We start from the raw sequence: 26,265 nt of genomic DNA on the forward strand, positions 1-26,265 counted from the left end.
TTACGTTCCTAATCCCTGCTGTAGCGAGCCCTTTCTTCTAGAAACTCGAGTAGAACAGCGACTATCTTAATACTAGTAGTTGATACTCCATAGTCGCGAATGAGAGTATGCCAAATGCAGAGCATGACATGACGGCTGTCGTGTAGAATGTTATGCAAATGCCGGTCACCAGCTGAACACGCGCAGCAGAGCTCCGGCGGACCCAGAAAAGGATAAAAGGATAGAAATGCAAGAACAGATATCACGTGACCGCCGGCCGCGCTAGGCCGCAACGGGACGGGAACAATTTTAATGGGAATCGCACAACGCTACTCTCGGCTCCAGCCAGAATTTGCCTCGACTTTCCGTCACGGACTTCCACCCCGCTGCATCGGTTCTGTAGCATCTCAGACGCCTGCTGCACTGGCTTATTGCAAAGTCTGAGTTTGTCTTCCGTCTTCACCCAACGCAAAAGAACCATATCGCCCAAGGGGCAGGTTGCCCACCATGCCTCCACCACCTCATATCAAGCCCGAGAATGTCCTCAAGGTACGCTGTCTCTCGCGACTCTTATTTTATCTCTGCGTTGGCTTCTTTACTCTTTGCAGTATCTTCTTCTTTTTGCTGACAACATGCCATGTGTAGAGGGCCCGGGAACTCATCGCCGTGGGCCAGGCTCCAGCCGCCCTTACCGTCCTTCACGAACATGTCACTTCGAAGCGGACTCGCAGCAGCCCTGTCGCATCCTTGGAACCAGTGATGATACTCTTTGTCGAACTCTGTGTCGATTTGCGCAAGGGAAAAGCCGCCAAAGATGGTCTCTACCAATATAAAAATATTGCCCAAAACACCAATGTTGGCACTATCGAGGTAAGTGACTTGAGAAAACAAGAAGACCTCTTCAAGACGATATAGTCTAACATCTTCCGCCCCATAATATAGACTGTTCTCAAACACTTCATCGAACTGGCGGAGCAAAAGGTCACCGAGGCTCAAGCCAAAGCCGATGAGATCCAGTCGTCGCTCGAATCAAGCGCGCCCTCGACCAACGTGGACGATCTCGAAGCCATCGAGACCCCCGAAACCATTCTTCTGGCGACCGTTTCCGGTGAACAGTCCAAGGACCGTACTGACCGTGCTATCGTCACTCCCTGGCTCAAATTCCTGTGGGAGACCTACCGCACAGTCCTCGAGATCTTGAAGAACAATGCTCGTCTTGAGATTATGTACCAGACTACTGCTCTCCAGGCATTCCAGTTCTGTCTCAAGTATACCCGCAAGACCGAGTTCCGTCGCCTGTGTGAACTTCTCCGAAACCACGTTCAGAATGCAGCGAAATACTCGGCTCAGATGCATGCCATCAACTTGAGCGACCCAGATACCCTTCAGCGTCACTTGGACACCCGCTTCCAGCAGCTCAATGTCGCAGTTGAATTGGAATTGTGGCAGGAAGCCTTCCGTAGTGTTGAGGATATTCACACTCTCCTTAGCCTGAGCAAGCGTCCTGCAAAGAACGTTATGATGGCCAACTACTACGAGAAGCTCGCTCGTATTTTCTTGGTTAGCGAGAACTACCTGTTCCATGCCGCGGCTTGGAACCGCTACTACAACCTCTTGCGCCAGTCTGCTGTTACTCTCGCTACCGGCCAAGGAACCAAGAAGGACAACCCATCTGTCACAGAGGCGGACATGACCAAATCTGCATCCTTTGTCTTGCTTGCGGCTCTTTCCATTCCTGTCATCAGCACCTCTCGCTCACGTGGCGCTCTGGTTGACGTTGATGAGGTACGAAAGAACAAGAATACTCGTCTTACTAACTTGCTCGGCATGGCCCAGGCCCCAACTCGTGCCGCCTTGTTCAAAGATGCACTGAACAAAGGTCTACTTAAGCGTGCTCGCCCCGAGATCCGTGACTTGTACAACATTCTTGAAGTGGATTTCCACCCGTTGTCGATCTGTAAAAAGATCACTCCTATTCTCAAGCAGATTGGTGCTGACCCTGAGATGGAGAAATATGTTGTTCCATTGCAACAGGTCATCCTCACTCGTTTGTTCCAACAGCTGTCACAAGTTTACGAGTCCGTCGAGCTTAAGTTTGTTTATGAGCTTGCCCAGTTCCCCGATCCATTCCAGGTCACCCAATCCATGATTGAGAAGTTCATCATGAACGGCTGCAAGAAAGGCGACTTGGCTATTCGTGTTGATCATGTTGCCGGTGTCCTTACTTTCGATTCTGATATCTTCTCATCTGCCAAGGCCCTGCACCCTGGCAGTGCAGCAGGATCTGCCGAGAGCGAAGTGGGATCTGTTCAACGCTTGCAGAGCACCCCCGCCGAAATTGCCCGCTCCCAGCTCACTCGCCTGGCCAAGACTTTGCACGTAACTTGCCTCTATGTTGATCCTTCCTATACTGCATCTCGCGTCCAGGAAAAACAGCGTGCACACGCCCGTGCTTTGGAAGGAGCCGCAAAGGAGCATGAGGAGACGCTGGCTCGCCGAATCATCATCGAGAAAAAGAAGGAGGCAGCTACAGAGACCCTTCAACGCAAGCAACGCGAGGAGGAGACTCGCAAGAGGATCCGTACCCAGCAACTCCAGGAGGCCGAGAAGCAGAGGCTTTTGGATGAACATCGTGAGCGTGAGAAGAAGCGTATCAAGGATGAACAGGATCGCATCCGTAAGCAGGAGCTGAAGAAGCAGCTCGATGAATTGAGCGGTGTCAAGGGAATTGATATCAACGAGATTGACCCCGAAGAGCTGGACAGCAACCGCCTCCGTGCCATGAAATTGGCTCAGCTTGAGAAAGAGAAGAACGAGCTCAATGACCGCATTCGTATCACAGCCAAGAGAATTGACCACCTGGAGCGTGCCTTCCGCCGTGAGGAAGTTAAGCACATTCCAGAGGATTATGAGAGACAGAAACAGCATGATATGGAGGTGTACGAGCTACAAAAGGCGGAAACGCTCAAGGAAGCCCAACAGAAACACAAGGCGGATGTTGCTCTCAAACACCGTTTGAGCCGTCTTGTCCCATCTTTCACTGAATTCCGTGACGGTCTCAACGAGAAGCGCCATGAGGAATTCGAGAAGCGTCGCAAAGCCGCCGAGCGAGAACTTGAGGCAAAGAAGAAGCAACGTATCAAGGAATTCCAAGAACGTCGTCGCCGCGAGAAAGCTGAACGCGAGGAAGAGGAACGTCGCAGACAGGAAGAGGAAGAGCGTGTTCGCCGCGAAGAGGAGGAACGTGCTGCCCGCGAGGAGGAGCAAAGACGTGTCATGGCGGAGAGGAAAGCTCAGCGGGAGGAGGAAAGAAAGTATGATTCAAATCTATCTAAACCCTTGAAGGTTAAAGTTGCTGACATGTTGCCATTGTAGGAAACTCGATGAAATCGCCGCCAAACAAAAGCAACGCGAAGAAGAAGCCGAAGCTCGACGCGCAGCTCGCCGAACTGGTGCGCCGGAGCCAGTTGCTCGTCCAGAGCCCACAGCAGAACGCACTGCTCCACGTCTCAACCTCGCACCCCGTACCGGTGGTGCCCCAACTTGGAGAGAGCGCCAGGCTGCCAAGGAGGCAGCGGGCGAGGCTACCCCTGCTGCTGCTGCTGCTGCCACAGAAGAGGCTGCTGCGTTGCCACGCAAGACTGGTGGCTACGTACCGCCTCACCAGCGTCAAGGATCTGGAGCCGCACCTGTACGACCAGCTGCACCTCCAGCTGCAGCTCCAGCAAACGGTGGATCCGCCGAGAAATGGGTGCCTCGTCACCTGCGTGAAGGAGGTGCTCCCAGGCCCTCAGCAGCAGCTCCTCCGGCTGCTGGTGAGAGACCTGAAGAGCCCAAGGCAAGCGGTGGCAAATGGGTTCCTGCTTGGAAGCGTCAGCAGCAACAACAGTAATGATTTCACTTTGCGATCTGACTGGCATGTTTGGTTTCTTTTCATGATCGTCTTTTTTTTTGTTTCTCCTTTCCCCCCTTCTCTCTTATACACATCTCTCTCTCTCTATCCTGTTCACAAAAGTACGACTTTCTGTTTTTTTACTTTTATGTGACCATGTCATGTCCATACTAGCATCATTCCCACTTATTTTTATTATCGAATTGGAAATCTTCTCATTGATCTAGCTCTCTTCTCCCCCCTACCCCCCTTTCGCCCAATATTTCTTTATCCTTTTCATCCGTCACAATTTCTCGAGATGGCATAATCATTTTAGAATTTTTCTTAGTTTTTCTTTCTTTCCTTCTGCATTCTTTTCTCATTTGAAAGTCTCAAGTTGACTATTTTTTTTTCTAGTCCCCTCATGTAAAAAGGTTAGGGGACAGGCAAGATTGAATAATGGAGGATCTTTTTGTCGATGCTAATGTTGATGTTGATGCTAATGACGAGACATGAATCATTCCAATTTTTTCTATGTACATCGGTTGTAGTACAACAGAAAAGAGCAGGTAAAAAAAGAATGAAAGAATTTGCTGCAGTATCTTATATTTTTGATCTTTCTACGTAGATTTTTGGCAACTTAGATGCCCTACCTAAGTAGATGGATGTTTAGGGAAGCTAAAAACTGTCAAAGAATTTCTCCTAATCATCCATGGAAAGAAGTGAAAGGATGGAATTTTCTAGCAAAAGAAGAGAAAAGGGATATCTAAGCGTGTAGTTATGTATGTATGGGTAATAGCAGAACAAATGACAAATTTGCTGGGTAGAAAAGAAGTTGAACACGAAAGTCGAAAAAAAAAAAAATTGAAAAGAAAAGAAAAGAAGCAAACAATTGTCATCAAATAGGGTCATGGTATCGCAAATTCTCTTCCAAACATAGAAAGAGATGAAGATGGCTTTAGTGTGAATATGTAAGGTAACCGTTTGCATCCCCTCTCGCTTTATATTCAAAGATCTTTATTTCCCCAGTGCCTTTTATTTTCATGCTACAGCCTCGGCTGTAGTGGGAGCAGCAGCCCCAGTACCGAATAATTTCCTTCTCCATTCTCCGCAAACCGCTTCAAAGCCACTTACTACCTCACCACAGACTCGGCCTGCCTCGCGCTCTCTCAACTTGCGATCCCACTGGCCACTTTCTATCCAGCGATGGCCCTCCTCTCGATCCTCGTCTTCACGATTTAGCTCTGCCAGGAGTTCTCGTGCAGACCTGAGTCGGCGAGACGCTGTTGATGTCAGTTGTCGAGATTCGTGGAGTGTGTCATTCAATGTTCGTAGTGTGAGCGTAAGGTCTGATGTTTGGTCCAGCAGTGCTTGCAGCGATAGAAGCGGGTCCGCAGTTGATGCTATCTGACTGTGCGTAGACTTTGTGGAAGAAGAGGAGTGTGGTCTGAAGGAGGCGGCGTTTAGGTTGTTATTTTGTGTTTGGATAGGTCGGGGTAGATTTGGGAGAAGGCCCTCGTCAATCAAGGGTACAAGGTCGTCCATGGATTCGATAGGTAGTAAAGGAAAATGTGAAAACAGAAGAGGATGAATTAACGTCTGCAGCGCTCTAGTCTGATGTGTGAGGTGTGATGTGATAGAGGCATGGGCAGTGATCAATCTGTATTAGTCGTCAATTATAATCACCGGTTTTTGAATTTAGAGACAAGGATATATATACCTTGCGGCTCCATTTTCAATACCGCTTTGTGCACCTAGATCCTTTAAGCCTTCAACGAAACGTTGAATTATTTGATCGTTTGAGCTGCCATTTTCTTCGATACCTCGCCTAGCCAGACTTTCAATCCCAGCTAACCTCCTCTCAAAATTGGGAGAAAATTCACTGGCCTCATCAAAGTCCGAATCGTTTCCATAGTCAGATCCGTCGTATTGGGATTCCGTACGCCGGTGGTGCCAGTTTTGGTGTTGCCGTTGCCTTTGCCTCGGGGCCTGTAGACTATGTGTGTGACTTGGTGACATCTGTTCGCGGGGTGTTTGTTGTCCCGAGGAATTTTCGTTGTCATGTATACCGTTCGCTTGGCTATTGACCTCTATCCCCGAAGCGTCCTCATATCCCTCACCATCAGCCCATGCGTCAGCCAGCTCATCCGCTAGGTTTCCCAGACCACCACCACCACCACCAGAGTCCGCAGCGCCAGTATATTCTACAGACATACGCCGGTCACCGGCGGAAGATATAGAATGTCGCAGTCGCTGACTGTCTGTCGAGACGAAACTGGGTGAACGAGGGCTTTGTAGATAGAAGTACCCGTCTTCGTTTGTATCGTGAACTGCCGGGGATATGTCGAGGCTCGAAGGATGCCGACGATGTCTTGGCGAGACTGGCGAGGACGATGCCGACATTGTTTGTTCGGTCGGTAAGTAACGAGCTGTCGCTCAGCGAATATAACGGTAAAACGCTTTTCAAATTCACCCTACTCGTAGCGAGCGGGCCTAGTCGTCCGAGACCAAGCTGAGCACACTGCAGAGATCGGTCCGCCGGCCACGCACAAATCGGGGCTCTGGCTCTGGACGGCGTGCATGAGCCTACACGTCTTATTCAGGTGTCGACTGAGAAGGCGCTTTGCATTTTCCCTTGCGTCGGCTTCGGCTCCAGAAGAAATGCGGAGTGACGCTTTATTGTTGATGGTTTGCTGGTTCCCGTGAGACATCCAAGGCGGTCAGGCCGATCCCCCCACTTTGGATAAGTCAATCAGTCAGTATTATTCACTGCTGCATATTCAGACTATTCTCTAGACCCGTCCGCCATCATGAGCTACATTCGGCGCATGACGCCCATGGACTTGTTCTCCTTGAACCTGACCAATCTCGACGCTCTCACGGAGAATTATGACTTGGGTTTCTACCTCAATTACATGATGCGTTGGCCATCTCTCTTCAGCGTTGTTCAAGACCGGGATGCAGGAAACGTGGGCTACAGTAAGGAAGAAACAGCGAGTTGTCTTAGCAAAGAAAAAGCTGATTGCGTCCTCCTCAAAAAATAGTCATGGGAAAACTAGAAGAACAGCCGGCGGCAATGCGCCATTCGGAGCACTACACGCCCTGGCACGGCCATATCACAGTCTTGACAGTTGCGCCTGCGTGGAGAAGGCTTGGGCATGCGCGGCGGTTGACGGAGAGCCTTGAGCATTCGTCCGATATCAATGATGCATGGTTTGTCGACTTGTACGTCCGGGCAACGAACAGAGTGGCAGTGGATATGTACAAGGGCATGGGGTAAGTTTTGTGCCTTTAAGTAACTCGTGTGAGTTGGTTAGGCTGACTTTTGTTTGCTTCCGCAGATACTCTGTCTTCCGGCGTGTCGTGAACTACTACCAAGACGACCCAACCGGGATGTCCGACGAAGGCGAGGATGCCTTTGATATGCGCAAACCCTGTAGTCGAGACAAGAGCCTTCAACATATTCGAGAGAAAGGAGAGGATTTCCTCGTCAATCCTGAGGACGTTTATTAGCAAATTATATAACGCACATTCTTTTGACTTATTCTCTCCCGACATCTCGTCCGATGCTACGAATCGATGAGCTTAAAAATGATATCCGATTGCATGGGGGGTTCTTATTTAGCAGGCGCGTTGGGGAAGTAGCCATTGGCATGCACATATACCGGCGTTGCGTTGATTGAGCATTTCCTAGCTCAGTGTATATTTGACTTAATATAGTAAATGTTTCTCTACAAGCAATTTCTTTGTCTGCATGAACGATCACTAAGGCACTGTTAGGTTTCGTGACATAAAAAGTATTAGAAGAATGGCCCGAGATGCTAGCTAAATCAAATCTATGGACACAATATAGTAGTTCCTCGTACTATCGACATGAATGCGGAACTGCTTTGACCAGCAAACCGAAATGTATATATATATATAAAAGGAGGTAGCGCCAATGTATGCTGCAAACATAACTATCCTTCGATATCGAAACCAACTTTTCTGAAATCCCCCCCTCGAAACACGCACACTAATTCTCTAGGCAGATGTGTATCATGTACGAACCTTGAGAGTCAATCCAACACGCATAATGCGAATAAAAACCAAGATAATAGCGCAAAGAGCAAGACAAGATCCACAGAATACTTTCACGCCGAGGTAAGAGCCAGTGTCGGAAAGAATGGAGCCTCCAATCGGTGTACCAATTAGGAGAGCAAACGAGCAAATACAGAAACACATGCCGAGCCTCGTGCCGAGGTCTCGAAAGTCCTTGGTGAGGGTCATCATAACGACGGGGGGCATAGAGACGAAGCTTCCGGAGAAGAAACCGTAAAAGGCGCTCAGAACGATGATGCCTGCAGCGGAGTTGACGGCAATCCAGCAATAAGCTAGCAGTGCTGTGACAGTCACAGCGGGCATGAGCATATTCAGAGGTCCCGTGAAGTCGGCCAACATGTTGGGCGTGATACGACCAAATGTCGAGGCAGCGTTCAGGATGGGGACGAGATAGAAGCCGAGATTGGCGTTAATGACGCCAGTCTGAATGGCCCATGGCTGGACATAGATCAGGAAGTTGTAGAAGCCCAAGAATCCAAAGAACAGTGCGATCACGAACAGCGTATACTGGGCCTCTTTGAAAGCGTAGAGCTGCACTAAAGCTCGTCTTTCCTTTGGTTTGAAGCGCGGACGCATGACAGAGCAAGAGAATATACAGGTGCCCAGAGACAAGAAGGCAATGGCTCGAACAGCCCATGGGAACCCAGCGGATTTTTGGAGTTGGTTGAACATAATCGGATAGATGACACCGCCGAAGCTGCTCCCCGACGCGGCTATTCCGTTTGCGAGGGCTCTCCTTTTCTGGAAATACTGTGGTAATATTGCCACAGAGGGCACAAATAGACATCCAGCACCGATGCCAACACAGATGCCTTGCGCAAGCATAACTTGGTAGTATTCGGTGGCCAGGCTGGTCATCATATACCCGAAAACAACCATGAAGCTTCCGAGCGGCAGCAGGATATAGATGTAACCAGCATCAAAGAGAGGACCGGTAATGACTCCAAAAAACATGAGCAGGAAGGATTCGATAGATCCAATCCAGGCGAGATCAGATGCAGATTCGCTGGATAGAATCTGATCCTCGTAATAAGTCTGGAAAGCGCCCCATGTATTGATAAGGCCCCTGATAGATTCCAAAAACTTAGAGTTAGATCTCTATGATGAAAGCAGCTATGGTCAGAACTCACCATGAATTGAAAAATAAGAAGAATGATCCCGCTACCTGCGACCACGCCAGGAAACCCGTGTCGAATCGGTTCTCTGCATTGTTGTATCCGCTGTTGGCAACCTCTTGCTGCTGAGCTGGGGCTTCTTTCGTTTCGTTTAAAGAAACATTGGATGTCTCTAGAGCCTTTCCGATAGACTCTGGCATGGCATCTTGATCCATCTGTACTTTTAAGTATGCCACTCGGAGATCTGATATTGGCGGCGTTTTCCGCTTGTATGTACGGAGTATATCTCGGTCAGTGCTGGGAACACACTGCTTTGTAGAAAAGTCACAACTGTTTTACACTTTCACTCTTCGCTTGGAGGAAGGGTAAAGAAGCGAAAAGTTGGTCGGTATCAACTCAGAGCCCTAGGTAGCATCCGGGTCCCCATGGGAAAAGTTCGCGCGGGAAAATTAAGAGCTGGCCTTATCATACTAAATAAGTAACTAACTGCCTAGATACTGCATAACTACTACGCAGACTTATTATTATATAATAATGCTTGATAATTTTTAATTTTGGCGAGCTTCTCGTCTAGTGCTGATGGTCTGATAGGGCCGTTTCGACAGCTAATGTTGGCGACTCCACACGTTGTGCCGAGTTATCCATTTATATGCAACGACTCATGACTCGTGACTCAGATTCCAAGATATGATTTTGAATATACTATAACTACTCACAAATCGACTTCGCGAACCTCCGAGGCAAACATCTGGTTTGACTCGATACTGTTCTTGTCTCGCATCTTTTCCGCCGTATCCCTTCCAGCAGCGGGCACTTTATACTCAAATCGCTTGCCGGGGCCTGGCGTTCGCCCGTCGGGTAAGGCATATGGATATGGAAGATAGTCGGGCAGGAGACCTAATTGCCTCAATGCCGTGCTTTGGTCCCAAGCAATATGTTCGTGGTACAAGCGGTCACCCCGGATGTTCACGACTGCTGTAAAAGGAATTTCGAGCCTTTTCCCTGTGGGAGGGATACCGGGGAGCCTGTCGGGGTTGCGTTATGAGTTTGCATTCATCACGGGAGACAACAAATTAAACAGAGAAAAGAGCATACAGCCAGTCTATCTGCATGTCGTGCGTGAATTTGTGCACAAATTCATCTATGACTCGGTCGATTCCCACGGTGCGACTGATAAGCTCCTCTTCAGTATCTGCCGGATTTTGGAAGACAAAGTGATTTTGGTAAAAGTCTGTAAGTCGAGCGCGTCCGATACCACCCGTCAACTGTAGGCGAGTAAGTATGACAAGCGAGTGCTACGTAGAGAAGTCAAGGAATCTTACAGTGGGAATGTGATTCACATATGGCTCCTGAACCATGGTAGCCATCGTATCTGGGACGGACCGGGTGGTGAATTCATAATAGGTATGCTCTTCCCAGATCGCTTCCAGGTCGAAATATGGCCCTCCCATATACTTTTTCAGGAACGTTAGGTTCCGTGTGTGGGAAACCGCTTCATTGATATAATCGAATCCCTCGTGGAACGGAGTAGCAAACAGATGCGATTCTATCTTGGGATATTGATAGACCATGAAGTCTTCCTCTCGGATTGCCTTTTCGGTACTCTGCCCAACCACGTGCTGCAGCATGGGTATGGCAGCCCGAGCGTTCGAAATTGCCTTGGAGGTGTATAAAACAGCACCAACAATGGCCGGATGATTAACCAGCGTTGGCGCAATTAGTGGCCACACGCTTGGATCATAAACTGTGCATATTAGCCTGGATCCAGAGTTTTAAGTCGAAAGGTTAAACAAGGGACAATACCAACAAGGCCTGTCTTGTCACTGGGAACACAGGTTTCGCAATTTCCCAACGCCGACAACGCGTGGGCAAGTACATCTTTGCTTTCAGTGCAAGCCTGTGTGAGTATCTCAACCACGGTATAGCCTTCCTCTGCCCATTTCATCCGGTGCGAGGGGATTCCATTGTCGACCTCATTGCCATCTGCAGGAGGAGTACATGAGCCCAATACAATCAGCCCAGGTCCGTGGCCACGCCGGGACAGAGGTCGAAGGAGGGAAACCCCGGGTGCAAGCTGAGTTATGTGCGGAGTAAGAGACATTTGTTTTTCTTTTTCTTTTTTTTTAGTTTACTTCTGTTTAGCAGTATTCTTTCGATCGTGTATGACGAGACAGTGAGTAACCATTAAGTATGAAAGAGGAAGAGTGTCCCACTCAGGGCCCTTACCCTTATCGCCCGATAAGCTTCTCCCAAAGGAAAAGCCCCACGATTAAAGTCGTCCGTTCCACCTTCAATTCCTCGGTCTGTCCTAGCTAATTTCTTGCAGAAAAGACCTCCCCAATCATGAAACGCCACCACTGTACATTTCCAGGCTGTGGGAAGTCGTTCTCTCGCCCGTCCCATCTACAGAGACACGCCTTGAACCACTCCCATGCGCAGTGGATATGCAGCAGATGCACCGCCGGCTTCAAGCGGCAGGATTTATTAGGTTAGTTAGTATATACTATATACAAAGGTCATATAGTGTTAGCTTGCACTTGCTCTTGCACTTTCCAAAACGTTGCGTGCTAACCGGTCATAGAACGCCACAGAGCCCGGCATGTCTCCAAAGACCGGAGGGCTGGGGGTATAGGGCTGGGGGTTCTTGAAACTAAGAAAAAATACCTGAACTCTCTTGATGGGGCCAGTAATCGATCGATTACATCGATGGAGTCGCCATCTACTAGTGTGGACAATGGCGAGACAAGCCAAGTAAAATCTACGCACTCTCCCTGGAACGAGTTTCAAGAAAGCGCATTGCGTCCCTCCAACCTGGCACAGTCACCAGTCATGTCTCAAGAGCAGGAGCTCGCACACCATGCGCCAGAGATTGGAAACATCTATCATGATATCACTTTCGATCTCGTGCATTTCAACGTGACTAGAGTCGCGACCCAGCGCTCCGGCAGCAACGCAGCACTGGACTTAATTCCGGTAGATCCTGGAACATCGAGCTTGCGCGCAGATAATACCGACTCCGGACAGCGTCAACATGGATCTCCCTGTTTAGCGTCTTCCCTTTTCCACAGCCCAAGCCATGTAGCTCAGCTACCAGAAGACAATCCTTACCCACCGTCCAACGCCCGATCTCAAACTAGAAATGAGTCAACGAGCCCCGGCGCTAGCATTTTTCCGTCTGTGTTTTCACCAAGTATGGAACGGCCAAGAAGGGTGTCGAATACAAGCAGCAATAATTTGTCCTCGAATGCAGAAAGGAGGCGCCCGTCAATTCCCATCCCTATCGAGAAGAGAAACGAGTTGCTTGAACTGATCGCCGAGATACGACCGGTGCGACCCGATGGCAGGCTTATCGATCGTGATTCACCCGAGTTTTCATTAGAGAGAATGCAGGCATACTTCGATCTATTTCTGCAATACTTCAATACATCATATCCATTATTGCACCTGCCGACGCTAGATATCTCCGATATTGACTCAATCGCGTTATTATCCTTTATAATCATGGGAGCCACATATAGGGACAAGAATGACCATCAATTATCGGTGTGCTTATACGACGCTATAATCCCCTACATTTTTGGCGGCCTCCTGAGCAACCTGGTGCCAGATTTGGCAATCTTACAAGGCTTTATGGTCTTGGAGTGCTACGGCATGTATAGGGCCGGGCCATTCCAGCGTGAGAATGCCATTCTCATTCATTGTCTATTGCTGAATGTAGGCTCTTGTTTCTTCCCCTACGATCTCCTATGATTACAGACTAAAGCTTTCTTTAGTCTATCAGCAGAATTTCTCGATACCATGTTCGTGCATGTATAACTTTGCCCGGCTGGCTAGGTCATGCAGAGAGAGATTGGTTGGAGTTCGCCTACACAGAGCAGTACAAACGGTACAGTGCCTACCCTCTCGTATTCTATAGCAGAAAAGGGGGCTAATCCTTTTGGCATTGAAAGCCTGATCTTGTTTTTCTTCATGTGGGACACGCAAAACGCAACTTGTTATTCTTTGATGCCCAACCTGTCAACGCAATCCCTTCAGCTCGGACTTCCGTGCTCAAATAGACTATGGCTAGCAAACAGCCAGGACGAATGGAAACAGCTGGTAACAGACCAGGATGAATCGTACACTTTTCGGAACCTGGTGGAGGAGTTCATTGACTCGACATATCGGGAACTTTCGACATCGTATGACATGTTAGACTTCTCATTGGCACTGCACGGACTGATGTCTGTCTGTAACGACATCATACTCTTTGACAACCGTTCTCGCTATTTCTCCATGTTGAAAACAAAGGAAAGCATCTGGTCGACCAGTCGAGAACAGATGGCCTATGCATTATCGTCCTGGAAAGCCAAATACGAGGCGTTCGCCATGGATGCGTTGCGCGATATGGAGACGGAATCCGAGCGCAGTCAATTCCAAAGAGACAACACGGGACTATATGCGCTTTACCACATGGCTCATATTGTGATAAATTGTGAGATTCGTCACTTGCAGACAGCCTGTGGAGCAAAGGCAATTTTTGGTCATACGGTGACCACAACTGATTTCGAAGATAGCTGCAATTGGATCAGAGAATGGCTCAGAAGCTCGGCGGACTCAGCCGGGCGTGCCGCATGGCACGCAGCACACATGATTCGAGATGGAATGCTCAACTTGAAGAACTGGGATGTGCATGGTGTCTTCCATTACCCGTGGTGTCTTTACATTGCCACTCTGACTTGTTGGGCATTCCACCACTTTGGTGCGGAATCGGCGGACAACGGTGCCGGCGTTAGTAGTCAGAGCAGCATCAGCGGCAGTGGCCTTGATAATAGAGGCCCGAGTCGCCTCTGTGATCACCAGTCCAGTCCAGCACATGCAGAAGATCTGAGAAGACGTTCAAGGGCTTCAATGAACCACCTTGTTGCTACCATGGCATCAGTTACGCCGACGCGTGTGAACACCATGATGGGCAAATGCTGTACGCACGGATTGGCCATCGAGATGGCAAAATACCTCCGGACTATTCGCTGGACTGCTGCCTATGAGGCGATGAAAGTGCTTGAAGGGTTATCCGGACTTCCGGCTGACGAGGGGCCTACTCCATGACTTTCTGTCTAGATGGGCTATTTATGTCTTATGAAATTGCGAGTAACTGCCATGATTATGTATATAAGCATTTTAATCACATTCTATATAACTACTTCTTTCTTCTTTTTGTACCACAACGAAACCAAACTTCCCAGAAAACCTTGAAATCTATATCCTACAGCATCGACTCTCCCTGTCGAATCTTCAGATAAGAAGGATTTAGCTGATCAATAGAAGTAACACCAAGTAGAGCCATAGTAGTCTCAACCTCGTGCGTCAGAATTCGGACGGCTTTGTTGACACCAGCTTCACCAAAAGCCAGAGAGTAGAGAAAAGCACGTCCCAGTCCAACAGCCTTCACACCAAGTGCAAGCGCCTTGACGATATCCGTGCCTCTCGTAATGCCTCCATCGATGATGACATCGCACTTTTGGAAAACCTCAGGGCAATGCAAACGCATGTCCAGAAGAGTGTCAAGCGCCGATGGTGCCCCATCAAGTTGCCGCCCTCCATGGTTAGACAGCCATGGGTGAACTCCATGATGCATGCACAGTACAGCGTCTTCCCAGCATTGTATACCTTTGATGGCGATGGGAAGATCTGTCAGGCTTCGCAGCCACTTGATAGCTGAGACCCAGTCAAATTCCGACCACACCGACCTGTTACCAGATATTCATAAGTACTGGACTACTCAATTACTCGCAGGAGTCACTAATTCAAAACATACCCTCTTTGTGCGCTGATGCCGCCAGATGTGCTTGTGTCGTCCTCATCGTCATCGGCCATACTTTCCTTCTTTTTTTTTTTTTTTTTGAAAATTAGCGTTATGATAAAAGACAAGACAGTAATGGTTTCACAAATACCTCAGTTTCTTGAAGACTATATCGGATATCTCGCTCTCGCTTTGACGCCCGAATAGCATCCACCGTCAAAGCGAACCCCTTGTAACCGAGGCTTATAGCCTCCGTCACTTCTTGTTCACTTATCGTCAAATCGGCCTTTGGATATATCTGCCAGAACAATACTTGACCAGGAGTTCGTATATCAGACATTTCCTTCTTGGTGCATCCTGCCATGTTGCAAACCCATTGCAGAGCTCCATGCTTGCCAGCGGCCTTTGTCAGTAGGACTTCGCCCTCTGGATGCGCCATTTTACCACCACCAGCTGGGCAGATGAAAAACGGCAGGGAAACTGGGGTACCCATCAAAGAGGTTGATAGATTAATGTTTTTGATTGGTCGTAGCACGCGAGGTCGAAACCTGATAGATTGCCAGCTCTTTTTGTTCCATTGGACAGTATTTTCGTCGTCGGCACCGGCTTTGAAGACTACACCTTGCATTAGACGTTTTTCTTCCTCCTTTTTTTTTTTCTTTGGAAGGGGGTAGACACTCACAAACAAAAGCTTGGGGGCTCAAGCGTTGACGAGCAGCTTCCTCAAAGTCACTTATATTGACGATAGAGCGCAGTTTCATTCTGTTTTCAGCTGGCTTGCAGGAGGGTGTGGCTATTGTCGTCACAGGAGTTTCGACCTGTTCAGTAACCAATCCTAAGACACGTCTTATGGAGATGTGTCAACGGGCTAAATTCTGCAGGAACAAGAGATTTTTTGGTGTATGTGTGCTTACTCCGGCTTAACGAACTTCTGAATCGTGTCTCTTGGATGGATGCTTTCAAAGATCTTGGTGGCATCCTTGCCGGCATACTTCAAAATAATATTCGCTCCACCCGGGTGAGACTGTAGGAATGCTGTAAGATCGTAACAAACGCCATTTATTATGACCCAGCAGCTCTCGCGGGAAGCATGCTTGCTGATTTCGGATCTTTAGAGATGTATATAGATTGTCAGCGCCGGGGCTACCTGGGTCAGCAGGGATGTGCACCAACCTTGTCAACATTATGGAACGCAGTCTCGCCAGTTATTCGACGCTGGTGAAAGAGATGACATGTGCATTCGAAAAATTTTATATATATATCATATCACGCCTTAAGAGAATAATTGAGTGTCAGACGATGCTATGGCGAAATAGGCAAAAGTGGTCCAGTCCCGCCAAGCACCTCGACAAAGTGGTACATTAGATAAACCCTCTGGCTCGCTTTTTCTTTTATATAATTAATTATATGAGGGTCCGCCAAAGAAGCTGAAGGCTAGAAAATACAGCCTAGTGCAATTCAAAAGCAAACAACAAAATGGATCAAGTCTTTGCCAAAATCGACGAGAATGCCACCAAGTTTGAACTGGGTGATGAGGAGGTGAGTAACATTGTCTCTCTCCCTTTTTTTTCCCCATATATCTTTATACAAGACAACATTTGACTTCTTTTTCTTTAAAAAAAATTAATGTCCAGACATGGCGCAAAATATATGATCCTTTCTACGAAGCTCCGTCGCCAAACGTTGGAAAGATTCTCGATGAGCGATATGGGCCTGCAGACAGAAACTTGCTTGACGTTTATTTCCCTCTTGACAGCAAGCAGGTTAGTAAACCAGTATTGGTCTTTTCTCATGGAGGAGGGTTCTTTTCAGGAGATAAACAGTGGAGTGAGAAGGTGTGTATATACGAAGCTCTGTGAATCCTATTGAAAGCTGGGTTATTATTCTCTTTTTGCCTTAAATTGGTATTGGCAAGAAACAGCTGATCAGTCAATCTAGTGCTATGCCAACATTGGCAACTTCTTCGCTCGACACGGCATTATCACAGTCATAGCCAACCATCGACTAGTTCCCCATGTGACATACCCCGGCGGCGCAGATGATATACAGTTGACTCGAGAATGGATTTATCAGAATATCTCCTCTGAAAAGTATGGCTCTGGATCAGTCGACAAGGTCATCCTGTTTGGCCATTCCTCGGGTGCCGCACACATAGCGACAAATCTTTATGCAGCAGGTAAGCCCTTTATTTTGACACACCTTGATATATATAAACCTTGAAATCTGATAGTAATTCTAACTATGTCGGTCTATATAGGCGATCCGCAAAGGCGGCCAGAAAAGGCCCTTTTCCCACCTGTCGCTGGTGTGATGTACTTCAGTCCTCCTTTCTGGTTCGACAACAGAAGACCCATTCGGAGAAGAACGCTAGAGCAATACTTTGGATCACACGCTGAGGATGTATGGGGAGTAAGTGTTATCTTTCCTGATTTTCTGTTTTTTCTTGCGGTGTGACTGGCTTGGTCTGACGAATACCCTCCGTGAAGCCTATCTGCCCTCTCGGCCTCTTCAAACGTCTGCCAGACGATTCACCATTGTTGTGAGTAAAACTTCTGATTAGTATAGTCCTTCAGATAGCGAAGGAGATGCAGCTGACTCTAAGACTTAAATAGGGACGCCGATTTGGTTCCGGTATACATCGGAACTGTGAAATATGAAGTGTATGAAAGGACTACCCACCAACGTATCTAGAGGGCAGGGATTGGTACTGACTCCAACAATTAACAGAAAAGAAGCCACCGATGCTGCCATCGCATTTTTCAATGAATATCGAGCCCGAAGCCGACCGCATGGGACACTGCCTAATTTCCATGTCCTAGACAAACATAACCACCTGAGGTAATAACCCACGATACATGCGCAGCATGACACCACGCAGAGGGCTAATTATGTGAAAATTATAACAGTAACATCCTCTCCATTGGAACGGATGACACGTCGCAAGCCAAAATGATTCTCGATTTCGTTTCTTCCTGCGTGGCCAAAGTCGATCAAAGGGGTAAGAATTGAAATGCGAATCCGACCATGTTATTATGGGTTTCCTCCTTTCAAGCAAGTGTCGGGGACTGATATTGGTGGTGTCTCAATTCTAGTGTCTTCTTCTCAGGAATATCCAAAGGGCCAGAAGACAGCGCGAGCACATCTCTAAGGCAATTGTGTCTGTCATCAATGAGTAGGCAATGATTTAAGTATTATTTATTTGCGGCGTTTAGTATTTTGAGGTTAAATAATATATATATAATATACAATTAGGATAACAATTTTTATCCAATTTGCGAAAAATAAAAAAAATAAAAAAAATAGTACGATTGTATCCTTCCCCTCTCTATTCATTTATTTAGGGTTCATTCCAACATGACCCTAACGCATGAGGTGGAATAAACCTACACCGATATTCGATAAAACATACTGGACAATTTAATTCATTGCTACAGCCTCTTTTTTTTTCTTAAAATATATACAACATCTGCCTAGGTTCAACTTTCACATAACATATATTCCAAAGTTTCTAGAGAAGAAATTACGCCGTCGCAGCGACAACGCTAGGCTTTTCAGCTGCCGCGGCCTCCTGTTTTTTCTTTGCGTTGTGTCTAGTTAGGTTAGCACCGATAATACATCCCAGAAGAGAGAGAAGAAAGGCACTTGACTTACCCGAATTGGATCTTGGTGTGATGAAGGAAATACTCATTACAAGTGATGGCAGGGCTGCAGGTTTGTGTGCAAAGCGGTTAGTTGACCATGCTGCTCCATTGATCGGGGGTCATTTGATTCTTCTTACTATTTCTTCAACGGTCCTTGCATAATGACATCCTTGCGTCCAGTGTTGAAGTAGGCGATAGAATAACGATCAGGCGAATGACCGGACTCTTTGGCTCGCACGCGGTGGAAGTTGGCTTTGAGACGATCATCGGACCAGGCCACTAGAGCGAATATTTAGCCACCAGGGATGTATATATGCGTATATATATACGACGAAGGAACTAACTCAGCATATCTCCGATATTAACCACAATTGGACCAGTTTCAGCCGGCAGAGGGAAGAAAGTATCGCCCACAGCAAAGCTAGAGTGAGACTCTCTACCAGGACAGATCTCCAAGCCATCTTCACCATCACGCTGAAACAAAAGAGTAAGACAGCCAATATCAGTGTGGACTCCGGCCCTCCATGTTCCCTGTGCACCCTCAGAGGCTGGGTAATGGAGAAGACGCATTTGGGAGAGGTTGTCAGGTTGGTGGGTGTCCATGGCCTTGCAGAAGTAATCTTCTTCAAATCCAAGAGCAATGGAAAGACAGGTTACTGGTAAGGCAGGAATTAGAAGGAATTCAGTATCTGGGGCTTTAGGAGCAAAACTTACAAACTTTGTTCGAGATATCTTCGCATTTCCCAATGAAATTTAGCGTCTTTGCCCGGAACGTTGGAACATCTTCGTCACTGGGCCATTCGGAGTTGCGCTGAAGCCAGAAAGACTCCTTTTGGTCAATACTTCCGGTGCTTGGCCTAATTTGAGACTGTAGAATTTGCATGTCAGATTGGCGCATACCCCTTGATAGGACAAAGCAGAACAGCAAGGAAAGGAAAGTGCTTTCTAACGTAATATTCATATCCGTTGTTAGTAGTGAGGTTATGGGGGACCTTGTCCTTGATCTCCTTAGGCAGGTCAAAATAGGCTTTAGAGAGAGCGAACTGTGCCTCAATCTCTTCGATGGTGATCCCGTGGTCAATCAACGTCAAAAATCCAGCGGTCTCGGCTGCTTCCACGAGCTGCTTAGTGATCTCCTCCCGACGACTCTCGTAGTCTATTGGAAAGCTATTAGCACTAAAGCCATGAAAATAAATTACACGGCTATAACTATGTAGTCTCACCTTTGAGAGAAATAGCTGGAACGACGCGGCCGGCCATGGTGTTCAATTTCGGAATGTTGAGTAGACGTTGACAATAGCAGATAAGAATCAAAGACTCAAGGAAGTTTAAATGCCTGTATCTGTACACTAATAAAACCGAGGCTCTCTGCTGATAGCGTCAGACCTTATTATATGTAGGGCTTCAATTTGCACACTGAGATGGAACAGATTCCAAGGGTGGAACAGTACCACCTACGGCGATGAACATAAAGTGGCCCCTCGCCTTATCGTGGTGAGTGGGCTAGCACAACTCGCACAGATAGAGAGAAGCCCTCAAGATAACAAAACAATATTGAGTACATTTAAAGTAGAATACTAATCCCGTTGGAATCGGCGGTGGAGTATGAAGTTGACACTGAGAACAATAAGACTTAGGTTATAAATTAGGGGGGGCTTTCTTTCTTCTTTCTTTTTAGTCTATTGTGCACACGGCCCCTGAAATGTCCTATCCCATGGATGATTTGAAGCTCCCACAGCAAAGTGGAACCACGCCTAGTGATGCCTCGGACGTTGTTCCGGGCTCGGAGGAGATATACATCGATCCCGTGGTGGAACAGCGGGCTCTGCGCAAATTTGACATGTATGCCATGCCCCAGCTGTTCCTGTTTGCTTTTCTGTGCTATTTGGACCGAAGCAACCTCGGAAACGCCAAAGTGTTTGGTTTCGTGGAGGACATTCACCTGAAGGGCACGGAGTTCAATAACCTCGGCACCTTGTTCGGGGCCACCTATATAATCTTTGAGATTCCTTGGACCTTAGCCATCAAGAGATGGGGACCCAATCGAATCCTTGCAATAGCCTTGGTTGCGTGGAGTGTCATCACCTTGGCGACTGGTTTCATCCACAACTATGCTCAGGCAGTGGTAATGCGCCTTTTACTGGGTGCCTTTGAAGCCGGCTTGACTCCTGGCTATGCATTCATCTTCTCCACCATTTACGACAGAAGAGGTACATCCAAACGTGTCGCTCTTCTGTATCTCGCAAACGTTACATCCGGGGCCTTCGGTGGGCTGATTGCCTGGGGCATTGAACTCATGGGCACACGCAGAGGACTAGCCTCGTGGCGTTGGCTTTTCATCATCGAGGGGGCCATTTCAATCTTTATTTGTTCATGCTGCTGGCTCTCTTTCCCATCTACTCCAGAGACTGCTTGGTTCCTGAACGAGGAAGAAAAGGCCCTCATGCGTGCCAGAAAAGAAAGAGATGTCATCTACAAGGGCCGTGACAAATTCGAATCCAAATGGATCAAGGAGGCGCTGAAAGATCCTTTCATTTATCTAGCGGCCATCTGCTTTTTCTCATCGTCAATTGCTATTTTCGGCTTTGGCACGTTCTTGCCAACGATTATTTCTGGACTTGGGTATGTGTTATATGCTCATTACTCGCCAAGTATGGATTCAAATTCTCTAACGTGTGTGCGTGCATGCTGTTAGGTTTACGGATTTGCAAGCGAATTATCTCACCATCCCTGTCTATGCAACAGGAGCCATAGTGCTTGTAATTGTGACTTGGCTTTCAGATCGTTTCAGCAAGCGTGGAATTTTCTTACTGATTATACCAACTCCTGTCATTATCGGATATCTGATCACTCTTGTAACGCCAAACGCGGGCGCTGGGTATTTCGCCATGTTTTTGTGTTGTGCAGGAATCTACTCCTACCAGGCCCTGATCCTGACTTGGGTCACCACCAACCTAGCCCCTGATTATAAGCGATCGGCTGGTGTATCCATTTTTACATCGTTATCAGGCATCTCTGCCCTCATAGCCCCACAGCTCTATCCGCCCAAGGATAGTCCGAGGTATATGGTCGGAAATGGAGTTTCAATGGGATTTGAGGCCCTGGCGGCCATTTCTGTCATCTTTGTTTTTATTTTGCTGAAGACGCGAAACGCCACAAAGCAGAAGCTCCTGGCAGAGGGGAAGACGACAAATGGGATGGTGGGAGATCGTGCTTTGGACTTCACCTATGTTTTGTAAGAGTTTAGGAAAGGACCCTGGACCACCCGAACTGGGAGTAATGTTTCTCTACGATGTGAATATTGAGCAGTCTCTATCATTTAGATAGTTTTGCTTGCAATAACTAATGTCTGTTTATATCAAACTTGATGACCCGGCGTCCTTCAGCACTTTTCCCTAATCGGGTTAACTGTACTTTCAGGATGGTGGCCACGTTGCCAAGGCGCCACTTGCCCACCGGCCAGGGCCCAGCCACTCAGAGGCCGCGAATCCATCAGATTATTTGCAGCCCTAGGGCATAACAAGCGTCAGGCCAATAGGAGCTCATTCTGTAAAAGCTAGCGTGTACCTTATTCTGACCATGTGGAAGTTGTCCCATTACGAAATCAGCCTTTCTTTGCTCATTCATTCATTCATTCATTTTTTTTTCTTTCTTGATCTAGCCGACATGCGCAGAAGCCGACCTGTTCTTGATCGAGACACGCTGTGGACAAAAACTCAAGATGACTGGCAGCACAGCAAGCCCGATCCCCATAGCCCAAGCCGCCTTCAAACCGGCCATGTAGGCCCTCAAGATACCTTGCACCTGTGAAGACGGGAAGGTGCTTCGAATTTCAGTCGCACCAACTGCAACAACCTGGGGAACAGATACATCTGGTGCGTACCGAGGCAGGCTTGCAATAAGACGGTTGGTAAAAACGCTTTGTGCGGCGGAGACAGAAACGGCGCCGCTGACGAGCTGGAAGACTGGATCTCATTTAGCATGGCAATGAAAATAATACTAGAGTTTGACTGCTCTCAGATATACTCATACTTACAGAGAATGACTGCTGTGACCACTGGTATGTCAGCCGGATCGGCCAATGCGGTGGCTGCCATGATAGGCACCTGAATGCAGGAGCCAACAGCTACACCAAACACGATTTGGTAACCAATGAATTGACCAACAGTCGAATTCATGTCGAGAGTGTAAAGCAAGGCAGCGCCAGTCACGGCTAAGAGGCTTCCGACCAGAAGAAAGGGGAAAAAGTGACCAACTCTTCCCAGAGCCTTGCCGCTTAGGAAGGAAAATAATGCTGATGATGAAATCTGTTAGCTATAGTACTGAAAGGAGTGGGTTGAAAGTTGGTGTTTTACATGATCCAAGAATGAATGGCAGGTTTCGAATTCCACTTTCTGAAGGTGAGACACCATCAATTGCTTGAAAGTATATGGGAAGATAGTAGATAAGAAGAAAGTTTGCCGCATTCAAGCTTTATCCAGACACGCGTCAGTACAAAGCAAAATTCAATGTGTAAGTGCTATGATCCTTACAAGAATATAAAGCCACTGAGAGCCATAATGTTTCGATTCTTGAATAGGCGAGTGACGAGCAGTGCTCTTTCTCCCTGGTAGACTTGATCGACTACAAATAACACCGCGAGGCCCACCCAGGCTATCAGTGTCCCGATTACCTTGCCAGCTCCCCAAGACATCGTGACTCCTCCCCATTGGAGTGCGAGAATATAACAAACCAACGACGCTAACAGCAAAGTCACGCCAATGAGGTCCATTTGAAGAGATATCTCTCTCCACGTCGCCGCAACTGGCCTTGCGTGAGAAGGGGTGCGAAAGAAAAATATCAGAAGTATGATTGCAAGACCGCCAATGGGGAGATTGACGTAGAAACACCATCTCCACGAGAGTTCTTGGGTGAATACTCCGCCTAGAAGGGGACCTGCGACGCTGGCGATACTGAAAACTGCTCCGATGAGACCGGTATAAGTTGGTACTGAGGCCGGGGGGACCGTGAATGCGATGATTGTGTAGCAGCCACCTGTAATGCCCGCACCTCCAGCGCCCTGGATGGCGCGCCCGGCGACCAAAGTGGTGCCGTTTCGCGAAACAGCTACGATTTTATTTAAGTCCTTGATTATTGATTTGCGGAATTTAGGGTTGGTCTTACCACATGTGAGGCTGCCCATCTCGAATATGAAAACGGAAAGGAGGAAAGTTGTCTTGAGGTTGAAATACTTGTATCCTTTTCCCCATAGCGCCTGAAGCGATGCTAGTGTTAGGAAAAATGCAGAGCCGTACCAGCCAACCTGGTCCAAGCTGTGAAAGTCATCTGTAATACGCGGTATTGCAGTCGCGACTATTGTCATGTCAAGAGCGACCAGAAACATGCTCAGCAAAAGAGCGATGAGGACGAGAGTGAGCTGAATCCCACGTTGGTACTCGCCATCATCCGAGTGGTTGTTGTTTTCTGCCTTGTCAGCGTTGGCCGTGGTGGTGGCATTCTGCCCTTCAGGGGTATTGTTATCCAAGGGATGGTTCATTATGGCAGGGGAAGGGCTGCTTATGATTGTGTTTGTTGCCATAACGTCAACCGCTGACCTTGGTGTTGGAAATGCTGAAGGGGAAACACTCTTTTGGGGTAGAAGACGACGTTACACAGTCATTCCAGGGGGAGCAGCCTTGCAATTCAGGCACCTGGAATCCATTTAAAAAACGACGGTACCACCAATAGTTTGCTAACAAAAGAACAGACTATGGCTATGACACTGATAGTAAAAGCTGCTCGGTCTTATAAGAATAGCGCATCAGATACTGACCCCGTTCAGCCCATTTTTGAACATCGCCATTCGTTTCATCTGGTATATATTTGTCCCCGAGATTCTAATATTAGAAAATTCAAGCAGATCCACGTTGGCGTGCATAACCCATATCCCGCAGGTTATCTCTGCTTGATCGTAAAACAGCGGCCGATATTATGGAGTTCAAATTCATACGCGTGTTTTGGGGCTAGCTGTCTGGCTGTTTGGACAGCACTAGGAATTTTCCTGGAGGCTACGATCTTGGCCTAGAAACCCGAGGACTTAACGATGGGCACTGGGTATGAGGATGAAGGGTCTCAAAGGATCCCCTACAATATCCATGATCAAAACTGCTCGACTTGAAGATATGCAACGCGAATTTAAATTATCAGTTGGTGGCGTGGTCTAAGGAGCGATGGTTCTCAAAGTGAGATAAACCCTATTCTAAAAACTTCCCCATTGATAATATCACGAATGTAGCATGCAACCTTGTCCTCCTGAAATCTACGTAACACTGCTGTAAAACAAAAACGAGCCGCTGGGATTTCTCGTCATGCTTCCATCGGTTTCCGGCGTGGAAGACACAAAAGAACCGAGCAAAGTACGCAGCGGCGAATGTATGTATATACTCCTTGATGATTTTTTCTACAAAACGCAACATCAAGGATGCTTGGAATTTAATCAAATGGAGCTGCCGTCTGCATCTTGTCAAGAATAATAGCTCAATAGTGATGTGGTAAAAAACATAGTTTAAGAGAAGTACATTGCATGATATCAGCAATTTCTTTTTCAAAGTTCCGGTATAGTGAGTTGTATAATGTCGACAACCATTTTCGCACAAAATCTATTTCTTCTTCCTCTCCTTTTGATTTTTCTTTTCTTTTCTTTTCTTTTTCTTTTTCAGAGAACCATCCAACACCTGACGCTATGCAAACAAAATAAATCGGCGATTGAAAAAGATAAAAACAAAAATCCTGAAAATGCCTGTTCAGAGAAGCTCCTCGCAGGTCCAGTCCTCGTAGCTAGAAAGAAAAAACAGTTAAATGGGGTTGTCTTCCAATTTTCAAAGGGAAAAAGCTCACTATCCGTCAGGAAGGTATCTTCTGATGATAAGAGGAATTTTCTTCTGATTGAGTTCCTTGATAGCGATTTGTAGCGGGTCGGTCTCTCCTTCGAGGTCAACCAAAACAGGGGCGTTCATGCTATAATATAGCTTATTAGACGTCTGCCACGAGAAAAGGGAGTAAACCAAAAAGACCACAGAGAATTATTTACCTGATCTGGAGAGCCCTCGTGCCCAAAACACGAGCTCGCTCATATTTAGTCATATACGGTGTGGTCGTGCGTTGATCATTGGGAATCTTTTTCTCCCGGGGCTGCTCCATTACACCTCTGCCTCCGCCGGCATTGGGGTCGCCAGATATAATAGTTCGTTCTCCGTTAACTGCAGCTTGATATGCTTCACCAGCACCTGCAGCTTCCTCCCCTTCCACGTCGACATCATCTGGCTCTAGGAAGTCTTCTGGCTCGTTGTCATCGTACTCCGGCTCACCGCCCTCATAATCGTAGCTGAAGGGAAGTCAAGAATTAGTCTGTTGTCCTTAAGGAATAGCGTTGCCCGTTGCGCAGCGTAGCAGCATAGCTTGGAGAATATTGTAGGTGGTGAAATTTTTCAGCTTCATTCGGTTCAGACTCACCCAGCATCGTCGGCCTCGGGATCACCGTAGTCGGACATTATAGCACACGGTTTTCCAAGTAGTGTTCAATAAGTCCAAAGAGCGTTCGTTAGAAGGAAGATCGCGCGTGGAGAGGTGATCCTTCCGAAGCAAGGTGGTTTGCACGCAAGAATTAAGCTTGAGTGTCTTCGAAAGCAGCCCGCGGAGTCTGGAGAAAAAGATCAAACCGCACTAATAATGGACCAATCAACGGGCTACATGATGTTCACCGCCTCCACGACCACAAATTATTTTTTATTTTGTTCG

General features: G+C 47.5%; 11 protein-coding genes across 11 annotated transcripts; 5 read left to right on the forward strand and 6 right to left on the reverse strand.

Moving 5' to 3' along the window:
• Positions 1–486: 486 nt before the first annotated feature.
• UA08_05279 (Eukaryotic translation initiation factor 3 subunit A) lies at positions 487–3,871 on the forward strand (the record flags this gene model as incomplete). Its single annotated transcript, XM_020267583.1, has 4 exons — positions 487–528; positions 625–849; positions 922–3,293; positions 3,355–3,871. 4 exons carry the CDS (start codon positions 487–489, stop codon positions 3,869–3,871), a joined length of 3,156 nt encoding a protein of 1,051 aa, XP_020119614.1.
• A 1,020-nt stretch (positions 3,872–4,891) lies between these two features.
• On the reverse strand, positions 4,892–6,253 carry UA08_05280 (hypothetical protein; the record flags this gene model as incomplete). The annotated part of the gene is made up of 2 exons (XM_020267584.1): positions 4,892–5,510; positions 5,571–6,253. The coding sequence occupies 2 exons, from the start codon at positions 6,251–6,253 to the stop codon at positions 4,892–4,894; spliced, it is 1,302 nt and encodes a 433-aa protein (XP_020119613.1).
• A 407-nt stretch (positions 6,254–6,660) lies between these two features.
• Positions 6,661–7,363, forward strand: UA08_05281 (hypothetical protein; the record flags this gene model as incomplete). Its single annotated transcript, XM_020267585.1, has 3 exons — positions 6,661–6,829; positions 6,895–7,126; positions 7,192–7,363. The coding sequence occupies 3 exons, from the start codon at positions 6,661–6,663 to the stop codon at positions 7,361–7,363; spliced, it is 573 nt and encodes a 190-aa protein (XP_020119612.1).
• A 317-nt stretch (positions 7,364–7,680) lies between these two features.
• UA08_05282 (hypothetical protein) lies at positions 7,681–11,167 on the reverse strand (the record flags this gene model as incomplete). The annotated part of the gene is made up of 8 exons (XM_020267586.1): positions 7,681–7,686; positions 7,901–9,017; positions 9,082–9,374; positions 9,538–9,556; positions 9,783–10,091; positions 10,162–10,331; positions 10,389–10,810; positions 10,870–11,167. 8 exons carry the CDS (start codon positions 11,165–11,167, stop codon positions 7,681–7,683), a joined length of 2,634 nt encoding a protein of 877 aa, XP_020119611.1.
• A 605-nt stretch (positions 11,168–11,772) lies between these two features.
• Positions 11,773–14,154, forward strand: UA08_05283 (hypothetical protein; the record flags this gene model as incomplete). Its single annotated transcript, XM_020267587.1, has 2 exons — positions 11,773–12,780; positions 12,901–14,154. 2 exons carry the CDS (start codon positions 11,773–11,775, stop codon positions 14,152–14,154), a joined length of 2,262 nt encoding a protein of 753 aa, XP_020119610.1.
• Positions 14,155–14,311: 157 nt separating this feature from the next.
• Positions 14,312–16,032, reverse strand: UA08_05284 (hypothetical protein; the record flags this gene model as incomplete). Its single annotated transcript, XM_020267588.1, has 6 exons — positions 14,312–14,795; positions 14,864–14,931; positions 15,000–15,463; positions 15,531–15,694; positions 15,763–15,957; positions 16,022–16,032. 6 exons carry the CDS (start codon positions 16,030–16,032, stop codon positions 14,312–14,314), a joined length of 1,386 nt encoding a protein of 461 aa, XP_020119609.1.
• A 292-nt stretch (positions 16,033–16,324) lies between these two features.
• On the forward strand, positions 16,325–18,105 carry UA08_05285 (hypothetical protein; the record flags this gene model as incomplete). Its single annotated transcript, XM_020267589.1, has 9 exons — positions 16,325–16,387; positions 16,483–16,611; positions 16,787–17,024; positions 17,106–17,257; positions 17,335–17,387; positions 17,461–17,508; positions 17,576–17,686; positions 17,755–17,846; positions 18,101–18,105. The coding sequence occupies 9 exons, from the start codon at positions 16,325–16,327 to the stop codon at positions 18,103–18,105; spliced, it is 891 nt and encodes a 296-aa protein (XP_020119618.1).
• Positions 18,106–18,368: 263 nt separating this feature from the next.
• On the reverse strand, positions 18,369–19,749 carry UA08_05286 (hypothetical protein; the record flags this gene model as incomplete). Its single annotated transcript, XM_020267592.1, has 7 exons — positions 18,369–18,438; positions 18,500–18,553; positions 18,627–18,768; positions 18,834–19,145; positions 19,204–19,346; positions 19,390–19,645; positions 19,713–19,749. The coding sequence occupies 7 exons, from the start codon at positions 19,747–19,749 to the stop codon at positions 18,369–18,371; spliced, it is 1,014 nt and encodes a 337-aa protein (XP_020119617.1).
• A 442-nt stretch (positions 19,750–20,191) lies between these two features.
• Positions 20,192–21,728, forward strand: UA08_05287 (hypothetical protein; the record flags this gene model as incomplete). The annotated part of the gene is made up of 2 exons (XM_020267593.1): positions 20,192–21,111; positions 21,185–21,728. 2 exons carry the CDS (start codon positions 20,192–20,194, stop codon positions 21,726–21,728), a joined length of 1,464 nt encoding a protein of 487 aa, XP_020119816.1.
• A 418-nt stretch (positions 21,729–22,146) lies between these two features.
• On the reverse strand, positions 22,147–24,025 carry UA08_05288 (hypothetical protein; the record flags this gene model as incomplete). Its single annotated transcript, XM_020267594.1, has 4 exons — positions 22,147–22,454; positions 22,526–22,796; positions 23,222–23,595; positions 23,653–24,025. 4 exons carry the CDS (start codon positions 24,023–24,025, stop codon positions 22,147–22,149), a joined length of 1,326 nt encoding a protein of 441 aa, XP_020119577.1.
• Positions 24,026–25,271: 1,246 nt separating this feature from the next.
• Positions 25,272–26,018, reverse strand: UA08_05289 (hypothetical protein; the record flags this gene model as incomplete). The annotated part of the gene is made up of 4 exons (XM_020267595.1): positions 25,272–25,305; positions 25,366–25,485; positions 25,559–25,852; positions 25,981–26,018. The coding sequence occupies 4 exons, from the start codon at positions 26,016–26,018 to the stop codon at positions 25,272–25,274; spliced, it is 486 nt and encodes a 161-aa protein (XP_020119817.1).
• Positions 26,019–26,265: the final 247 nt, after the last annotated feature.

The sequence above is a fragment of the Talaromyces atroroseus genome, assembly GCF_001907595.1.
Source record: "Talaromyces atroroseus strain IBT 11181 chromosome Unknown scaffold_6, whole genome shotgun sequence".
NCBI classification, from domain to species: Eukaryota; Fungi; Ascomycota; class Eurotiomycetes; order Eurotiales; family Trichocomaceae; genus Talaromyces; species Talaromyces atroroseus.